Source organism: Pyrus communis, chromosome 2 (genome assembly GCF_041283825.1).
Source record: "Pyrus communis isolate YQ-2024b chromosome 2, ASM4128382v1, whole genome shotgun sequence".
Classification (NCBI taxonomy): Eukaryota; Viridiplantae; Streptophyta; class Magnoliopsida; order Rosales; family Rosaceae; genus Pyrus; species Pyrus communis.
The window spans coordinates 4,898,088-4,916,548 of record NC_142566.1 but is presented as its reverse complement, the minus strand read 5'-3'; the positions used below and the strand labels follow the sequence as shown (position 1 = coordinate 4,916,548).

The following is an 18,461-nucleotide window of genomic DNA, read 5'->3' as shown; positions in this document are numbered from 1 at the left end:
TCTATTTCTTTATGTGTGTAAACTTACACTAATTCTCCATAATTTTCAGTCAATTCCATCGTAATTAAAATAAATATTGAGTATATACACACTTATAACCACACCAAATTCAGTTTTCCATACGAAAGCACATACGTTAAATCAATGTTCCTACTGTATTCATTTAATCAAATGATGCATCAAATATAATAATTAAATTATACCTCTAATTTATAACCTTTTGATTTCGTTTCATCTGCAGCTAAAACCGAAATTTAGACAGCCCCCAACATAATTCTATCAAATACCAAATAGCAACACCATGTAAAAGTCATATTGGTTTTATGTAGCAGTTCAGGGTATTCATCCACTTCTCTTACAGATCACTAATTGCGAATTGGTTTTGTAGTTTTTATGCGGAATATTTTTTGTTGTTGCTTAGTTGTTCTTTTGTTTGAGTAATATATGTGTATGTAAACATGCAGGTATCGTCTATTGCAACTTACTCATTTCATGTATACGATGGATCTCGTGTTGAAGTTGTGAATTTAGAGGAAAAGAGTTGCATATGCCGACAATTTGATCTTGACCAACTCCCTTGCTCACATGCTCGTGCTGCATGTAGACACCGACAACTTTCATGTTATCTTATGTGTTCTCATTATTATACTACAAACTCCTTGGTCATTGCCTATGCAGAAGCTATATGGTCAGTTGGTGATCAAACCGATTGGATAGTAACTGATGATGTGCGTGAAAGAATTGTCTTACCATCAATTACATGAAGAAGATATGGTAGGCGCAAAGAAAAGAGGATCCCATCACGTGGAGAAGAAAAATCAACTCGAAAGTGTTCAAAATGTGGTTCAAATGGCCATTATAAACAAGCTTGTAGGAATCCAGTTCAACTTCATCCTACTTTGTAGAACCCTTTTAAATTGGAGTTTTATGAATAAAATTTTATTTCCATCATTTTACCGTTTGGGCCAAGAAATTGGGGTGTAACGAATAAATATTTTCTTTTGATCATTTTATTGTTTATTTCTCAACAATTAAAAGATAATTACTTTTATTTATTTACTCTGATAGTTCACTTTTATAACATACTAAAGTGTTTTCTGTGAACCATGTGAGAAATAAAGGTTTCCTTGATTATTTATTAAAATAAAATTGAGAGAAAACTTTTGCTCTTCGTTTGGAAAAGAAAAGAAAAAAAACAAGGAGAAAGTTTTAGTTAGAGATTATAGCACAACAAGTTTTAAGTTTAACAATTAGTTATTCATATAAATTGAGGGTAGTTATATTTATTGAAGTGAGATTTTAAATATATATGAAAGTTTTTATAAAAACTGACAGTTTTGAAATTAAGGATTCATTTTTTGCTATATTTGATAAATTCCCACTATGTAATGAGAATTCAAAGATCATTTTACAAAAATAATCCCATCTTCTTCCTCTCGCCACTTTCTGCTACTCTTGCAGCAAGTTAAGGTTGAACTAGTGGCCTGAATTGGTATCTAACATTGAGCAAAACCCCTAATTTAACAAATTGAGCAAACCAAAATCCCAAAATTGATCCGCCATAAAATTGAGCAAACCAAACCCTAATTCATAAATTATCAATCCAACAATCAAGATTACCAATGATCAAGTCACAACCGTTACATTAAATTACCAATGGGCCGTTTTGGGGCCCCTGATTATATATTTATGGACCCGTCACGTCCTGTTTCAACTCTACCAAATTTGGACCCACCTCGAACCACCATTACCCTCTCCTTCCCGCTGGTTTAGGTTCCGTTTTGCCCACTCCTAATTTGAATCAGAAACTTAGTTGGTTAAAAGAGAATGCTGTAATGAGGCAAACAATCGAAGAATTGAACCTAACCAAATTTTAGATTGTGTTGAGTTGGGTTGAGTATTACCCCTCCTTCATCAATTCATCAACATGATTTATAACTCATGTCCTAACATATTAAATTTACAGAAGATGTTAGGAAAATCTTGGTTTTAGATCATATTTTGTAGACCACGAATGTGGCAGTTGATGGTTGGATACTATTTCTTAATAATTTAAACAAGAAATCGAATTATTAATCGTCACATCATGTGATTTACAAAATATGATTCAAGTGTACGATCTCTCTAGCGTCACCCTAAATTTAGGTACATGCATATTGTGCACATGTCCAATTCATCATCTCCATAGAGAAAAGGGAAATGATAATTATGGGACATTTATTTTTAGGATGTTTGCACCATGGCCTACAAGTTGCGAGATACGTATCCAGATCCAGGTCCATATTACCCTCTAGTTTTCAGATTTTGAGAAACCTACAGGTAAGGAGATATCTTCTTAAATTTGGAGTTACATTAACTCCTACAACCCTTTGCCTTACAAGGTAGGCTACCGCTTAGGCGACAAGTCTACTGTTTTATGTTTATCACCGAATTACTAAGGACTTGATTGTCGAAAATTTCTTGGCAGATCCACACCGTTGCATCCACTGGCAAAGCTACAGAGGAGCATGGAGGGTCCGCTCATCAAAAATCATATTGTTGGACTTCAATTACCAACGAAAAGAAACTTCATAAATAAAACCCCTAAGAAGCAGGTTTTGAAATTTCTTCGATACGGTTGATATTTCAATGAATATCAAAAAAATCAAAGAAAGATACGAAAAAAAAAGGTCCCCCCCGCGCGCGGGCCGGGGGGGGGGGGAGGGGGAGGTGAGGAATCTAAACTTCACCCTATAATTTTGTCGATATTTTCTCCATATCAATTAATATCACCATTTGACATTTGCTAGTTTCATTTTAAATTTTCACGTTTTTTAACAAATTTTCATCAAAGACCACTGATATCGATACATCCATTGTTATTTCCACAAATTGCACATCGATATTTCCATTGTTGCCAATATTATAAACAATGATAGTTACAAGTATTGCCTTCCCCAACTCCCCAAGGAGAAATTCAGAATTCGTTAAACAATGCAAGAGAAATTGTCAAATGAACCCTTCATACAAGAAGCAAAGGACACGGTGAAACACTAATCGTGGAGGAATAACACACTGTTTCTTTTTCTTCTATATGGAGGCTCATCAATATGATTAAATTATGAATTCTTACAACCCAAACTTTGGGAAAATTGGTGGAAACTCTACACATTAAATTTCTTTCACCTACACAGATTACTACACCCTTGTATGCTCCAATCTTATTGTCCACATTTCGACAGTAACGCCCCAAAAAAACGAAGAAATCGGCTTTTCGTTCAGGCTATCTGTCACGTACGAGCAAAGTAACACAGCTCGCTCTAAGCCAAATAAATTTCTCTGGATAGGAAAACCGGCTTTGGCTTTCCTCGAATGCGACTTCTAAGATATATTACAAAGGGTAGGTCTGGAAAAATAAACCATCTTACACTGTACAAAGGGTTAGATGCAGATGCAGCATGGTCAGCTCATTGTTTTTATTGAATGAAGCTCCCATTACCCTTGCGGATCAATGATTTGTGATTCTGGCATGTCGACTCATTGCTTTATAGAACGAAGTTCCCAGTTACCCTCACCATCAATTAACCGTAATTCCAGGGAATGGAACGGTATTAGAGCAGGCCGCTGAGGACACGTGAAGGCAAAAAACAATTAGTTTTGTAACTCAAGACTTACCTATGGAATCAAACTTTGAACTAACTCGCACTAATATTCGGCATAGGGGATTTCCAACAATAAAACTCGATAATATAAATATGTTAGACAAGGGGTTCTCATTTTAACCAGATGGAAGTCCTAGAAAGTTCATCTCATGTACACCAAAATGCAGAACAGTATACATCTACATGTCATAGCAGTACTTACTTGTGATGAGGTAACAACTGTGATATTCATGTCTTTTGCAAGCCGGTAAAGTTGTTCTTCAACATCAACGCTCGTAGCACTGCCATTAGTTAAAGAAATAGAAAAGAAAAAGGGAAATAAAGAGAAAATATTAGATAACTGACAGATGTGTCTTTAGAGTGAAAAGAAGAGGATGGGGAGCTAAGTCACATACTTGGTGCATTCATCAAGGATGGCAAATTTAGGCTTGTGGAAAAATAAGCGTGCCTTGAAAACATAAAGTATCGGGTCAGACATCAAAGAAATTCTTGAAAGAAAATAAAAAGATTGCTGCTCAAGGAGTTGATTTTTTATATTGTCATACCATGCCCAATCTCTGCTGTTCGCCAAGAGAGAGAGTGTCCTCCCAATTCAGATTCGCATCCCAACCACCTTCCTCCCTTTCCAAAAGATAACTCAATCGAACATTCTCCAGAATAGTTCTCAAACGCATGTCTAGAATATTGGTGTTGTCAGAGATTTCTTCACCTGAATTAGAACAATTAAAATCTTCAAAACCTGATTGTGGTGATATAATTTTTCCTAGGTAATAGTTAGAGCACTTCAATCTCATAAACTTCAATCTTATAATCCTAAATGAAATATATGATCAATATTAAACCACATTTATATAAGAGAGAACGGAAATTAACAGGCATGACAAATGCTACTAATACAAAAGAATTTACCTTCTCGATACAACTTCAATGCCCTTAACTCAGCCTCATCACAAGAAAGAGGATATATAATTTGATCCCTCAGTGTTCCCAAACATGTATATGGTCGCTGAGGAACATAAAACACTCCGCAACCAGAGCCAATGTCTTCCGTAACATGTTGTGACGGTTGAGTGATTCTTCCACTCGTGATGGGCCAAAGACCTCTAAGGACTCTAAAGACAGAACTTTTTCCACTCCCATTTGGACCTTTTAAGAATTGCGTGCTTCTCAGTCACAGATTTCCACAGCAAATTTAAGAAATAGTAATATGTGAGAAAAGAAGACAGCATTAAACACTAACCAGTAACAAGCAAGCTTTTCCCAGGTACTATATCACATGTTAACTTCCTGGCCAATATTTTCTGTGATGGGGTGATAATATTGACTTCAGAAAAGGTAATGGCATCTTCAGAATGAAAATCTCTCCCCTTAGATGGTGACAGAGTAACAGTTTTGGAAGCCCCAGAATAGCCAACAACTATGTTTGCATGAATGAAGAAATGTCAGAAAATTCAATATAAAAATAGCTAAATCAGGTTTATTCTAATATATTTATACAATAATACAAGAATATTCATTCTGCAATTTAAATACACAACAAGCATATATTAACTAATAGAAAAAAGGTTTGACATGTTACAAATTGCAACCGGGAAAAAACAAATTAAACAAAGGTACTGATGCACAATTCATCTATGCCAATGTATGATCTTTATACTTTCTTAAAAAATATCATTTCGGTCATTTGTCCATATGTTTCAGTCACGGAAGCCACCATCACCCAAGGCACTAAGTTGTAAGTAGCATATCTTGCTTGATCAGTATACTTTTCTAGTAATTGAAAGTTTTTTCTCAGCTCTAATGCACCAATAAGATAAGTTCTCTCTATCCCTACAAAATGCTGACTATATGTCAATGCCCTGATACAGTTGTTTTATCTGCAAGACTGTCATTTTACAATATGCTTTGTCCCATAGAAGCCAGCCACCATCACATAACAGGTAACTAATTGGAATGTCAAAATTGAAAGAAAAAAAAAGTATACACTGAGGCACAATTGGAGGGGTGGGGGTAGCAGTAGCACTACGCCCTCTTTTTTGTTGGCACACAGATTAAACCAATGCATCTGCCATATCTGTCGAATTACATTGTGGGTCAAACTATGTAGGTCTAATTATCATTAGGATCCATAATTCCATGGGGCAAGAACAGGCTTAGGAGTAAGTTTCTCCATTACGATCTGGATCATAGGTTCTAAATGGAAACAAACCTCTCATAAGCAGGATTAAGGATGCCCACATATGAACCTTCCCAGACCCCAAAATGTTGGGAGACACAAGCAGCAGATCACCTTTTTTTATCCATGGTATTCAAATCTACAGAGAGACGCATGAAATGGATCTTAACTGCTACCCTCAACAAACGGTTACCATCTGACTAAGTAACAAAGCCTTAAGATAACCTCTCTCAATGACCAAAAAAAAAAAAAACAAAAAAAAAAAAAAAGCTATACCATTAGTAATTTGAATTCATAAATGTGGTTGTCAATGAGTGAGGAAGATGAAAATCAATACGGAAATTATGCAACTGTGACATGATTGTCCAGGAACGTAGAAAATGTACCAGATTGTGCAACATCTAGGAGCTCTTCAAGCTCAAAAATTCTGTTGATGCCGCCAGACAGTTCAACGAACTTTCTATGCAATTCCAGAATGTCACCAAAAGCTAAAAAGCTTTGAGATACAACAGATGCTAAGAAACGCAATGCATGTGCCAGTTCACCTGAAAGTGTTATAACATGTGAGAGAGAGAGAGAGAGAGAGAAATTATAGTAATTGCATCTCTCCAATAATCATAAATAAACCCACCTTGAGTGGATATTAATGCTCGATCTCCCTTGTGTTCCATGGCATATAACAAGCTCAACCCCCAAGTCACATTATGTGGGAGCTGTTTTGTGGTAAAATCATCAAGAACACCAAACAACCACTTCTTCTTCAAAAGAGAGGAGGAGTGATCAAGAAGCTCCTTGAACTTAGATTCAACCATCTGTTGAGTAATATAAATGCGAATCCATTAGATTAAATTAATATACATAAAACATAAGTGAGCACTCAAAACACAGACATTGCACTATTATGTTCAAATTTATTTCTGAACTTGCATTAATTTCAGATTTTGGTAATCAATATAATTGAAGCAGAGATGAAACAATTCCTACATATTGTCATTTGAAAGAAATAGGCATTTGATTCATTTTTCTTTCCTTCATTTTTTTTTCCTTTCGACTCAGATAAAGGAAAAGTATATACAATAATGAAGGATACCAAAGCACACATTATGAAGATAGTATGGCTTGCACCATTTCACTTTAAATATGACTTGGACCAAGAAAGAGGATTTCAGAAGGCTTACAGCTTTTTCTCTAGAACCACCTCCAAAGAAAGCAACAGACTCGGCATGAGCACGCAATCTTTCATGCATAAACCTAATTTATGAAAGATATCATATTTGAGATTTGTATTTACAACAATGACTCAGTATCAGCAATACAGGAATCACTCAGAAACTAAAGTTACCTAAATGTTCCTTCAAGCTGTTGTTCTTGACTCACCAAATCACCAAATTCGGGGGTAACAGCCCTCAAAAAACCTAGACCTAGTAACATATAAGCATATAATATAGCAACTCCCCTCCCCCCCGTCAAAAGCTTCATTCTCCAGGTGAACCTTATAATACCAGCAGCACACAAGGGTAAGAACCAATGATAGAAGAAGCTAATCCAACTTTCAGAAACTTCAATAAAGGATAATATAAGAAACTGAGCCTTGTACAATTTTTAACATGGCTTAAAGAGCTCAGAGCTCACCAGAGAATGTCCACAGATGGCTTTACCATTCCTGTAACCAGTCCCGACAAGTCAGAGGTTAACTTTTCTAGGTCCTGAGTAATTCTCTGATCTGCATCTATCTTCTTGCTTGACATGTGGAAGACCTACAGTACATGCATTGACAGGAATTGAATACCATTCTCATATTATTGGCTAAACAGCTTTAAAATACATAAAAATTGCTGCCAACTGAACAAAATAATATGATCATGTTAAAAAATTTAAGGCTGCTAGACAACTTCAACCAACAGTTTGACAAAATTCCCAAACAATAAAACAAAAGAAAACAATAGAAGAACTAAATGAACATAAAAAATAAAAAAAATAGAAAAAAGACCTCCAAGAAAATTAAAAACCTGATCAAATACTTTTGGTAAGGCTACCTTGTAAAATGCATTATTTCTCAAGTAGTTCTTGAGTAAATGTTGAGTTAAACGGATCCTCCACCCAAGAGCCAGCCTGGCTGTCAAGTGCCTATGCAACAAAAACACAATTCGCAGTACCATAAGACCATTGTCATTTAGTTCCTTCATTAAAAAAGATTTAAACATGCACATACAAAAAACATCTGCTAAGAGAACCCTCAGGTTGTGGCATACATGAAGTCTTGTAATTAGACCCCCTTCAAGGATCATCCCTACAAATGATAAGCCAGATCGGATTGGTGAGTCCAATATGGCTGACCATGTGAAGGGGTGCTAATAACCTAGATGACTACATACAAAATGGGCCCAACAATGTTTCCTTCCTTTCCTAGATAGAGGTTCCCTCTCTAGAAATTTTTTCTACAGAAATATGAACACAAAAGAAAAAAATATTGTTCGGCTTCAACATCTACACTAAAGTAATACAAAAAGTGAAGAACTTAATCCAATAAGCTCAAAAACTATAAATAACTTAACACAAATTTATGTTCAGATAAGCTGAAAACATCAGAACACAAGAAACAAAAATTCAGACAAATCTATGTGGTTAAGAAAGTTTTACATTCTATTGAGTACTAAAATTACCTTAAAGAAGGTGCAATGAAGGACGACGCAGCACTCTGAAGCACACTAACGCCAATTAGACGAATAAAGGCTGCCTTATCCTGCTCTAAAACAAATTTCACAGTGGTTCCTGCATAGAATAACCACACACATTGGCCATGGAACAGAGAAGTTACAGGATAGAGTTCGGGTTTGGTGCTCACTTGGGGCTTCTGTTTTGTTTTGTTTTAGAATTATCTAGCATTTGTATAACTGCTCTGATATTAATTACTATGTGGTAGCCATGCTTGCAATTTGTGTTTCAGCAGTAGTAAATTAAGCAGATAAATATCATGTTTACTCAAATAAATAACTTAAAATTAAATTAGCCACAAGTTACTCAAATATTTGTGTTCTTACTGAGGGAAGAAAAATACCATTTAATGAAGCAATACGATCTGAAATCCATGTTCTCGATACCACGAGAAGAGCAACTGCAAGCAGTTGTGCTCCTTGTTTATCAAGGACAGTGGGGATCTGGACAACAAATGGTGCAGAGTTCAATAAATAAATAGAGCTTCAGGATCTTAAAGCATGGTCAGGAAATAGCATCATATAAGTAAGATATGATGGACAAAGGAAAAAGCAGTGTCCACATCAAGAATGTATCGGTAAAAAGTGATACCTAACAAACAACCATCAAAGATACAATAAAACAGGACAAAATACTTTTAAAAGTTATGATTCCAGATCTGATGTCCCCTCAGTGTCCCCTATTTTGATTTCATGCCACATGTCCACCTATTTAACTATAACTTGTTAACCTTCCATAAATTTAGAAAAATAAAAACTACAAAAGAGAGAAAACAACCTAGCAGCTACCACCACAATCGCCCACCAACCCCCCGACGTCCACCCGCTGCAATCACCCACACCACCGGAGGCAACTCCCTCCTCTACCTGCCGCCAGCCAATGTGAGGGCCCCAACAGGGGGAACCAAAAAGGGAGGGGACAAAGGATACTTGCATATAGTTAAAGAAGTACAAGAGACAGAAACTATGTAAAGTCCTATACCCTAAGAGAACAAATTGACAATTTTCATTTCACAATCCTTATATGAAGATATATAGAATTTTAATATGATTGAGAGGATTTAAAGGTCACTTTATTGGCCAACAGAAGAACTTTCACATAACAGCCATCTGTAACATGATTAAAAGCAACAGGTATAAAAACTCACCAGTACTTTGAACATGGCTGCTACTCTCACCGGCAAAGCTCGAGGTGCCCCTTGGAGCTGTGGAACAAATGGAAGTATACCAAACTGATCCTCAGGAGGAGACACTGCTATCACCTCACCAATATAAGAATTTGAGATTGTGGAATCCTGGAATTGAATTAAGAAACAGAATTGTTAAACAGTTGGGTAAATAAAAGGCACTATATCTAAAACTAAAATAAAATTAATAAAAGTTAAATAATAAAAAAGAAAAATAAATAAATATATAAAAAACTCTGACCTTTTTAGGTGTGGTGAATGCACGTTGAACTGTCATTGCATCACTCTGCCTGTTTGACTCAGACAACATCATATTTCTCCCACCTTCATTAAGGAGAGGAGAATCCTCCCTGAAATAGTACGGGAAAATTTTAGTAAACAATTATCTAATATTTTCAAAATTAGCAGACAAAAATAGTGCAAAATAACAAAACTTGCAGTCCAACCTTTTGACCTGAACACTCCAACCACCTTCACCATCCAAGGACAACACCACATCATGAAATGCAACAAGTGCTGGACGGTGGGAGATAGTAATGCATGATGTTCCCATTGCTCGAACTTTAGCACAAAAACGTTCCTCCATGTCAGTTGTGACAGCACTAGTGCACTCATCAAGAATTGCAAATTTAGGCTTGTGATAGAAAAGTCTAGCCATCCCCAATCTTTGTTGCTCCCCAAGAGATAATTCATCACCCCAATTTATCTCTTTCTCAGGTGGATACCGGTCTAATAAATACTCAAGGTCAACCTTCAAAACAGAACACACAAATTCCTTCCAATAATTATGACAACGTATAAAGTTTCAATAAAACCACCAGCATATATAATGAAATGACGAGGAAAAATAAAACCATAGCATATTAACAGCACACAGATATACATAATGAAATGATGAGGAAAAAGATAAAACGGGAAAATCACATTTCTCAATAACTCCACCATTCCACTGCGTGTGAGTGGTTCAACCTCTTGATCCGAAGTAAGAGGATAAATCAACTGATCCCGTAGTGTTCCAACAGCTGTGTATGGTCTTTGTGGTACATAGAAAATTTCTTTATTGAGATCAGTTCCAACACCAGGTTTCACAATATGGCCAGATACCAAAGGCCAGAGCCCTCCTAGAACTCGGAAAAGTGAGCTCTTCCCACTACCGTTTGGACCTTCAAGAAGATTTCGATATAAGTTCAATGTATTTCCAACACACACAAAATAATAAGTTCAACATGCCAAAATCAGCAGATACTTTGATGGGCACACACACACTCACCCATCCATCTTAAGTAGAGCATGTAAGAATCAGCAGATACTATTTTTTTAGTCAAAGAATCAGCAAATACTTTGACACACGTGCACAATAGGTCTTGAAGTACTATTTCTGCACTCCCCATTGACCAAAATCCACACGAATTAGGATTACTCGCTAATGGTTGATCTAATTTACTCGTTAATGGTTGATCACGATGCATGTTTGACATATTCACTTTCTGCAAAAAGAAGATATGGTCCTAGAGAGGAACTTCAAGAGGGGATATGCACTTTATGCATACCTAATCGAGTAACTGTAGAAGGATGTGAACAAGCTCAAAATGAGGGACATGGAAAATGGTGCCCTTAACTAGCGCCTACTTGTGGAAGGAGGCTAAATTTGAACTCAAACCAATTTTCTAATCCTGTAATCTGTAATTACTTACTGTTAGCTCTCTTAATTGAAGGGAGACACTTATATCCCCACAAACAGAGACATTAGCATTGGACTCAAAGACTCCTAATTATATTTTTCATAACTATAGAACCAAACATACTGATATATTGGCAGCAATTTGAGTACTGAAGTTCCACCTGAGGTCCGTTATCCCAATCATAGTTTTATTACAAGCCCCACCCCACACTCAGTTAAACAATACAATTTAGCTCAAAGATACTCTTCAAAACAACCTACTAGACAAGACCCATCATACCTATTATAGTAAAAATCAATGTTTCAAAGTGGAGAGGCTGCCAAACTCTATACAAAAACAATATCACGTAAAACAGATATTTTATTTTCCACTTAATGATGGTAGCAAGAAACACAAAAGATACAAATGAAATGACAGCAAAGAGACACAGGAGACAAGTACAAATAGAACGAAGTTGCACCACATGAAAATAACTTTGAGGGACAGTGCTTACCTGTAATCAAAAGATTAGATCCTGATTCGACCCTAAGTGACAAATTATCCACCAAAACATTACCCGTGGGTGTAACAACCTGGACAACACATTCAATATCAAACCATATAATGCCCAAAAATGGTACAACCAATGTAGAAAACTCAGGAAGTTGTACACACCTTGACACCAGAAAATTCAATGTAATCAGCTTCACTAAAGCAATTTCTGGTCCCGGAAGATTTACTATTAGCCACACTGAGCTCTTTTGATATGGCCAATAATTCATGAATGCGATCGGCGTAACCACTGTACAACAAGGAAAAAGGAGTCAAATTTGAAACAGTTGGGCACAGGACATGCTTTGTGACCATATATACCATAGAAGACCCCGTTGAGTGAAATCTCAGATTTATAAGAAAATAAAATGCAATATATCCTATAAATAGAAAGAGTTCCATTATGGAAATTCCAATAGTTACCAGAGACAATTTCCTATTTCCAATATACCCAATTACCTGAGCCGATTTAGCTTCCTTGAACTTATTGAAAGAGTTCCCAGAGACTGAAATAGTGAAATTATGACACTAGTATGGTATCTTAAATTGCTTAACATCTCTGCGCGACCTAAAGTTGAAGTGTCAGGCCTCAGATGTCCCGAAAAGAAAGGCTCAATAATCAGTATAACAGCAACTGTAGCACCAAGATACTTCAATAGAAAGTCTTGAATCATGCCAAACCACCAATGGTCATGAAGGACAACACGCATATGCCTAATCAGTGTCTCAAACTTCTTCTTAATATGAGATTCTTCTCTATTCTCCCCACCATAAAATGCCACGCTTTCTGCATGGGTCCTTAATCGAGAATGAAGCTGCCGGTACTCCCCTTCCAATTGTTGTTCTTTGGACATTAGTTTCCCAAAAGCAGGAGAAAAATTTCTTATCATGGCCCCTGCCCCTAATACATATGCCTGAAAGGTAGCACAACAGGTTCAGCTGGTAAACTATAAAAGTACTATTTACTATATTAAATTGCAAGTTATGAGAAGGTGATCAGATTGTATCAAGATTCAAGACATCTAATATAAATACCCCTTGAATCAGTGCAATAGATAATTACCAATATCCAGAATACATATTTAGGACTGGCATAAGAGCACAACCGCCAAGTATAAAGTACACCATCAGTAACAGCTGTCAAATCATCCTGCACGATTTCACTCAACTCTGAACAGAACTTTGGCACATCACTTGCAATTCGCTGTTCAGGATTTGTTATTCGACCATCGACATGAGACATTTTGTAGTATGCGATATTCTGTGATTCAAACAAAAATTAAAACACAACAAAAGAAATCACAATACAAGGAGAAGGCCAAAAAAAATATAATGCATATAAAGAAAGGTTGATATTCTTGGTCAGCTTAGGGTGAGCGACATACAAATTAAAGCAAATTTGCATATTTTTTTATGAAACATGAATGCCATATCTGTTTTGGCTAAAACTAAAGATTGTTGACCATTTTATTCCAAATGAAGATCAAAAGTAACAGCAAACAAACTCGCATGAAAAATTAATATAAGACCATTACAAAAAAAAATGGCACCAGTAAAATAAAATATACCAACGTTAAAAGAAACTATATTCACTATAATAAGATTCACGTTGCTTGGGTGCCTCAATCTTGATAACTTCTTTACATTTCTTCTGTTTCTCAATGTATCCACACCAGTATAACAAAATACAACCAATGTTACTCATAATCTTATTCAATCAGACATGAAAATGATATGGTTACCATATTCATCGAGTATAAAGATGTGAAGCTATTTGAAAGGAAATACAGAGAAGCAACTCAAGGTGAAAGGAAGATTAACCCGCAATATATTATCAAGTAATAAAAATTATATTAACAAGAAAAAACATATTCCAATATCATTCAATAGTAAAAATAAATACCTCAAAATAATGGGAATGGATAAGGTTTGTCAATATTTTTCTGAATCGCAGACTTAAGGTTCCGGTGATGTACTTTGAAGTAGAATGCATCGTTGATACAAGGAAACATAATAAAATATTTTCAGAAATCAACCGGAAAAATAATGGCATGCGTCGAAGGAAAGCTGCACGGAATAGAAATCCTTGGACTTTTGCTAGTCTGTTGCTCAAAGCAGTTCGCAACACCTGCAAGCAATACGAGTGGTGAGATAATCACAGCAAAATCCAAATTGATAAGACTGACCCAATCCTTGCTCCAAACTGAAGGTATTTCATAAAAGGAAATCGAAATTTAGCTTACACTGCATTAAAGATCTCATTTATTGACATCTCGTCTAAGATTCACAAATATATTAAACCTTTCTTTTAAATTTCTAATGATCGTCCTCCAACTACACTTGCTTTTAACGGTGATAACACAGTAAAATTCTTCAAGGTGAGACTCCTAGAAGCCTTAGTGTGATTCTAAAGATTCTTTATATTCTTCAACATTTTTCTACTGCAACAACACCCAACCCAACTACAAAGCCAATTCAACATAACTATCCTATTTTACAAATATTAACACAACCACCATTAATTTTCTTTTCATAGATCACAACAATTTTATTTAAGAAAGAAAAAGTTACAAAAAACTGGGAAGGAGAAGTACATAAAAAGAAGCAGAACAATCAAGGTAAATAAAATTACAAACTAGAAAAGATTCCCTTAATAACTTTTATACCCTATTCTCATTGATTCTTATATTACTTTCAAACTAAGCCATCCCAAAGGATTCCAAAATGGTGCAACACCACACCGCAACAGCGTTGTTCTCCATGCCAAACAAAAAAAACTTTCATTGAGTGGAGACTAGAGTTAGCATCTTATAAGAGTCACCCAATCCAAACCAACAATTACAATTAACCAATTCCAAATTTAAGGCACGGAAGAGCAATCCAAGAAAAGAGGTCAGAATATTTGCCCACGGCAGTTTACAAAAAAGGTTGCTCGGCAACCCCAACTTGAACTTTCAGGAGCCTCAGGTAGGACACTTTGGGCTGTCACCAACAAGGATATCAAAAGGGTCGTACAAGAAAGCACCTCAGATCCCTGAACACCCAAACTCTCATGTCCCCATGAGAGGGAAGCAAAGAGATATTACTAATAGTCTAATACAAACAATAGGTAAAAAAAATTCATCCAACTCCCTAGCATTAAGATTTCTCCTAAATATTAGATTTCAAGAAACAAAAGCTTGAAGGGAGAACCAACGAAGAAATGTGGCATTATAGTTCAAACAGGATCTGTTGATGTTTAGATACAGTTGATTAGATGATTCACCTAACCAACTGTTCTCTCGAAAGCAAAACTTAGCTTAGTTACTCCTCATCCCTTGCTCCTCAAAAATTTATTATATCCGTCTCAATCCATGCCACCCAAAGATTGCTAACACAGCATATCTCCCTACATACCCCCTTTTTTTTCACCAAATAACTTATCGTTTAGAAGCATTGTCTTTATTTTATACCCACACAAAGAAGGCAGTCTCCTATGAACCATATAAGAAGTATTCACCCTCCTGTGAGATATAGTCCAGAGCTCAAGTGTAAGATGGCCTTGATGCACACTGGCATCAAATGCTCAAGAGGAGTGTGGCATCAAATACTCAGGTGTTTACCCGTAATTGGTGCTATTCAGAGGCCATCTAAGTGAGGGTGCATCAAATACTCAAGTGTTTACCCGAAACAGCACCAATTTGATAACTAACAATGTAATCTATCAAAAGTTCAAATGCCAATAGTAAGTTAAAAACTTAAAAGTTTGTTGGAGCCACAGTACAAATAAAAACTGTCGACTAGGTAACACACTCGTTAATAGAATAAGTGAAGTAAAAATGTGGAAATGGGGTTGACTTATGAACTTTTTATGAACAGAAACTCAATCGGTGCTTTTCTTCTGTCCACACAGAATTTCCTTCCCAGAGGGGGGTATTTGAAGCTCGTCGAAGGTTTTTGTATAGTCATAATTTAGACTAATGGACATTAACTCACAACCAAAAACAGAAAACAGTAACAGTAAGTCAAAAGTATACGACAAAGTAAATCAAGCTTTTTACATATGACGTGTACAGACCAAGGGCTTACCACTATGGAGAGTAAAGATAAAAGATCCCTCACACCCATTTGACCCATATCGGATAAGAGAATTGCAGCAAGGACTTGAAGCGACTTCAATCCCCCTTTCTTACGTGGAGGTTTCTTTAACTTGTGATCACTCAACATGGCCCTCTCCGTTGTCTCTTCACTATCATCAAGCCCATTGTATTGACCATGAAAACCATGCTTTTTATGGTTTAATCGCGATTGAACATATGCAGCCGTTCCCCCAGCAACTACGATACCAGTGGCAAGTAGTAAAGTTTTCCTGCGCACAATAGCATTGGCACAATGCCATATCACCTTTAGCATATTTTTCTCTAATCATCTAACATTAATGCTAAAATATATTTATGCCAATAGGAACCAGAAAACGAAGAACAATAACAAGAGTTGCAAGAATAAATGAGAATATTCAAAACTTCTAATCCGGTACTGAATTCGAGCAAGAAATCAACGTCTAAAACATCAAATTAAGACAGAAATCTCCCAACAAATCCGATCTATCAACACCCAGATACCAATTAATCAAAAGATCAAAAACCAATTAAAATTAACGCAGAAATGAACACTGCCCAAATCATTAAATAGTAACAAGCAGATGAAATTGTGAAAATCCAGTGAGAATGTTAACCAAGACTCGGTTAACACTGAAAAGCTTCAACACAGACTGATTGATTGATTGATTAAATGATACCTCCTCGACGCCATGAAATTGCGGCCATGCTCAGTCAATTGCAGCAGCTGAAGCGACGGCATAGCTGAACCAGTGAAGAATTATTGAATTGGAAGCAATAGCAACAACTGGGCCGGCGGGCGGGCGGGCGGGCGGGCGGGCGTTCAGCTTCTTCTTCCTGTTATTCTGCTCTGCTTCGACCTCTTCGACTCCCAAGCTCCATCCAAATCCAAATGGACCGACACGTGAAAATCGAACAATTGAAAAAAATTGGGAAATTGACCCGCACCGTGTGATGTCAGAGACTCTTTTCAACCGTATTGTTAAGTGAGAAATGCTGAGAAAAATTGTCTCTGGAAACTCTCTATGAATTCTACAATATTTAATGTTTTTAGCACAATTTTCTGTGTCTGCGACATAAATTAGTGTAAAAAATAATAATAATAAGACGTTTATAAAGGATCTTACTTTAAAAAAACTTCCTTGTTATTTTTCTCGTAACCATGACTTATGATGATGATGGATGATTCATGAACCCTAGGAAAAGGATATAGGGAGATGAGTAAAATGTACCCGTGAACTGTGCAAGTGCCACCTTCCGTGGCTAATTGGCTATTACCTTTCTTTGCGTGACAGTTTTGAGTTTTGACAACACGTTTTCCAAGTATTGATGGAAACATGAGACCCACTTTATGTGCATTATTGTGAATTTTACAATAGCAAACTACCAAAATTCTCTCTATTCACATTGTACTTAGGTTAGGTTACCTTAATCTGTTGCCATTTTTGTGTGTGCTGCTTAGACATTTTCATAAAAGATGTTAAAAATGTTCAAAAGACAAATTTTGTTGTTGTTTTTTGTTTTAAAGAAGAATTATGAGGTGAAGCTAGTGAATAATCTCGGATTCACGAAGTAAGAGGAAGTGGGTTTTGTGGGCCATGATTTCTAAGGTTGGAATACGAATGCCTCAAAAGCCTGGTTATGGATTCATCAGCTTCTATCCCGGAGCTGCACAGACGAATCAATAATGTCACCATCATCCTATTTCGGAACAGTAGCGCGAAGTTTGTCAACTTCGCTAAGATTGACCATATTTGCTCTGCAATATATGGAAACTTGATTCACTAAGATTGATCATGCTTATGTGTGTCTTTGAGTCAAGCCCAAACAATTATTAATTAGGCACGAGACTTAAATTAATAAAATATCAACGTAGACGAGCTTACTTGCTCACTTGCTTAACGAGTCCAATTAATAGGCCATCAATATGAAATTCTACAATCTGCAACACTAACAACTCACTGTTGTCTCGATAAACAAGTAATGGGTTCCCAAGAGTGCAAAATTTACCATTTTGCGTCTCATTGTACTTCTGATTTACTTCTCATAAATTTTTCGTTCTACGTTTGATTTACATCTCGTTTACGCTCACGTGTTCGTAAGGACACGTACTGCCTGAAAGATGTGCAAAGGGACAAAGAGTGACAAGGACTCGAATGTCCACGAAGGATTTTCACTTAGGCCGTCAGGAGAATTTTCGAAATTTCTCAATGTTAGGGAATAAAATACAATCAAATTCAGGACGGATGTCACATTTTTATTCGTCATCTTCATTGGAGATGCTCTTAGTAATTAGTAATATTCACTCTCTGAACCTGTAAACTATTGTCAACTTTAAACCTCAACTTATATTTCAACTAATTACTCATATTTTAGACTGCATAAAAAATGTAAAGTAATGCACATAATGTAAGTACACAACTAAATAGGACA

The 18,461-nt window shown here is 36.2% G+C and overlaps 1 protein-coding gene across 2 annotated transcripts; it reads right to left on the bottom strand.

Moving 5' to 3' along the window:
- Positions 1–3,039: 3,039 nt before the first annotated feature.
- LOC137747105 (ABC transporter D family member 1) lies at positions 3,040–17,325 on the bottom strand. 2 transcript variants are annotated; one of them, XM_088682635.1, is made up of 26 exons: positions 17,156–17,325; positions 16,709–17,060; positions 16,000–16,279; positions 13,835–14,059; positions 12,995–13,192; positions 12,391–12,845; positions 12,055–12,181; positions 11,894–11,972; positions 10,643–10,881; positions 10,165–10,469; positions 9,960–10,068; positions 9,680–9,826; positions 8,876–8,975; positions 8,481–8,589; positions 7,854–7,944; positions 7,450–7,574; positions 7,160–7,309; positions 6,996–7,068; positions 6,449–6,629; positions 6,204–6,362; positions 4,882–5,058; positions 4,551–4,787; positions 4,187–4,350; positions 4,037–4,089; positions 3,844–3,922; positions 3,040–3,603 (listed from the first exon to the last, which is right to left on the bottom strand). In XM_088682635.1, exons 2-26 carry the CDS (start codon positions 16,768–16,770, stop codon positions 3,517–3,519), a joined length of 4,011 nt encoding a protein of 1,336 aa, XP_088538761.1. In that variant the 5' UTR covers positions 16,771–17,060; positions 17,156–17,325; the 3' UTR covers positions 3,040–3,516. The 2 variants fall into 2 exon arrangements, with proteins under 2 accessions (XP_088538761.1, XP_068343218.2); XM_068487117.2 differs by having other exon boundaries at positions 16,709–17,321.
- Between the last annotated feature and the right edge of the window lie 1,136 nt (positions 17,326–18,461).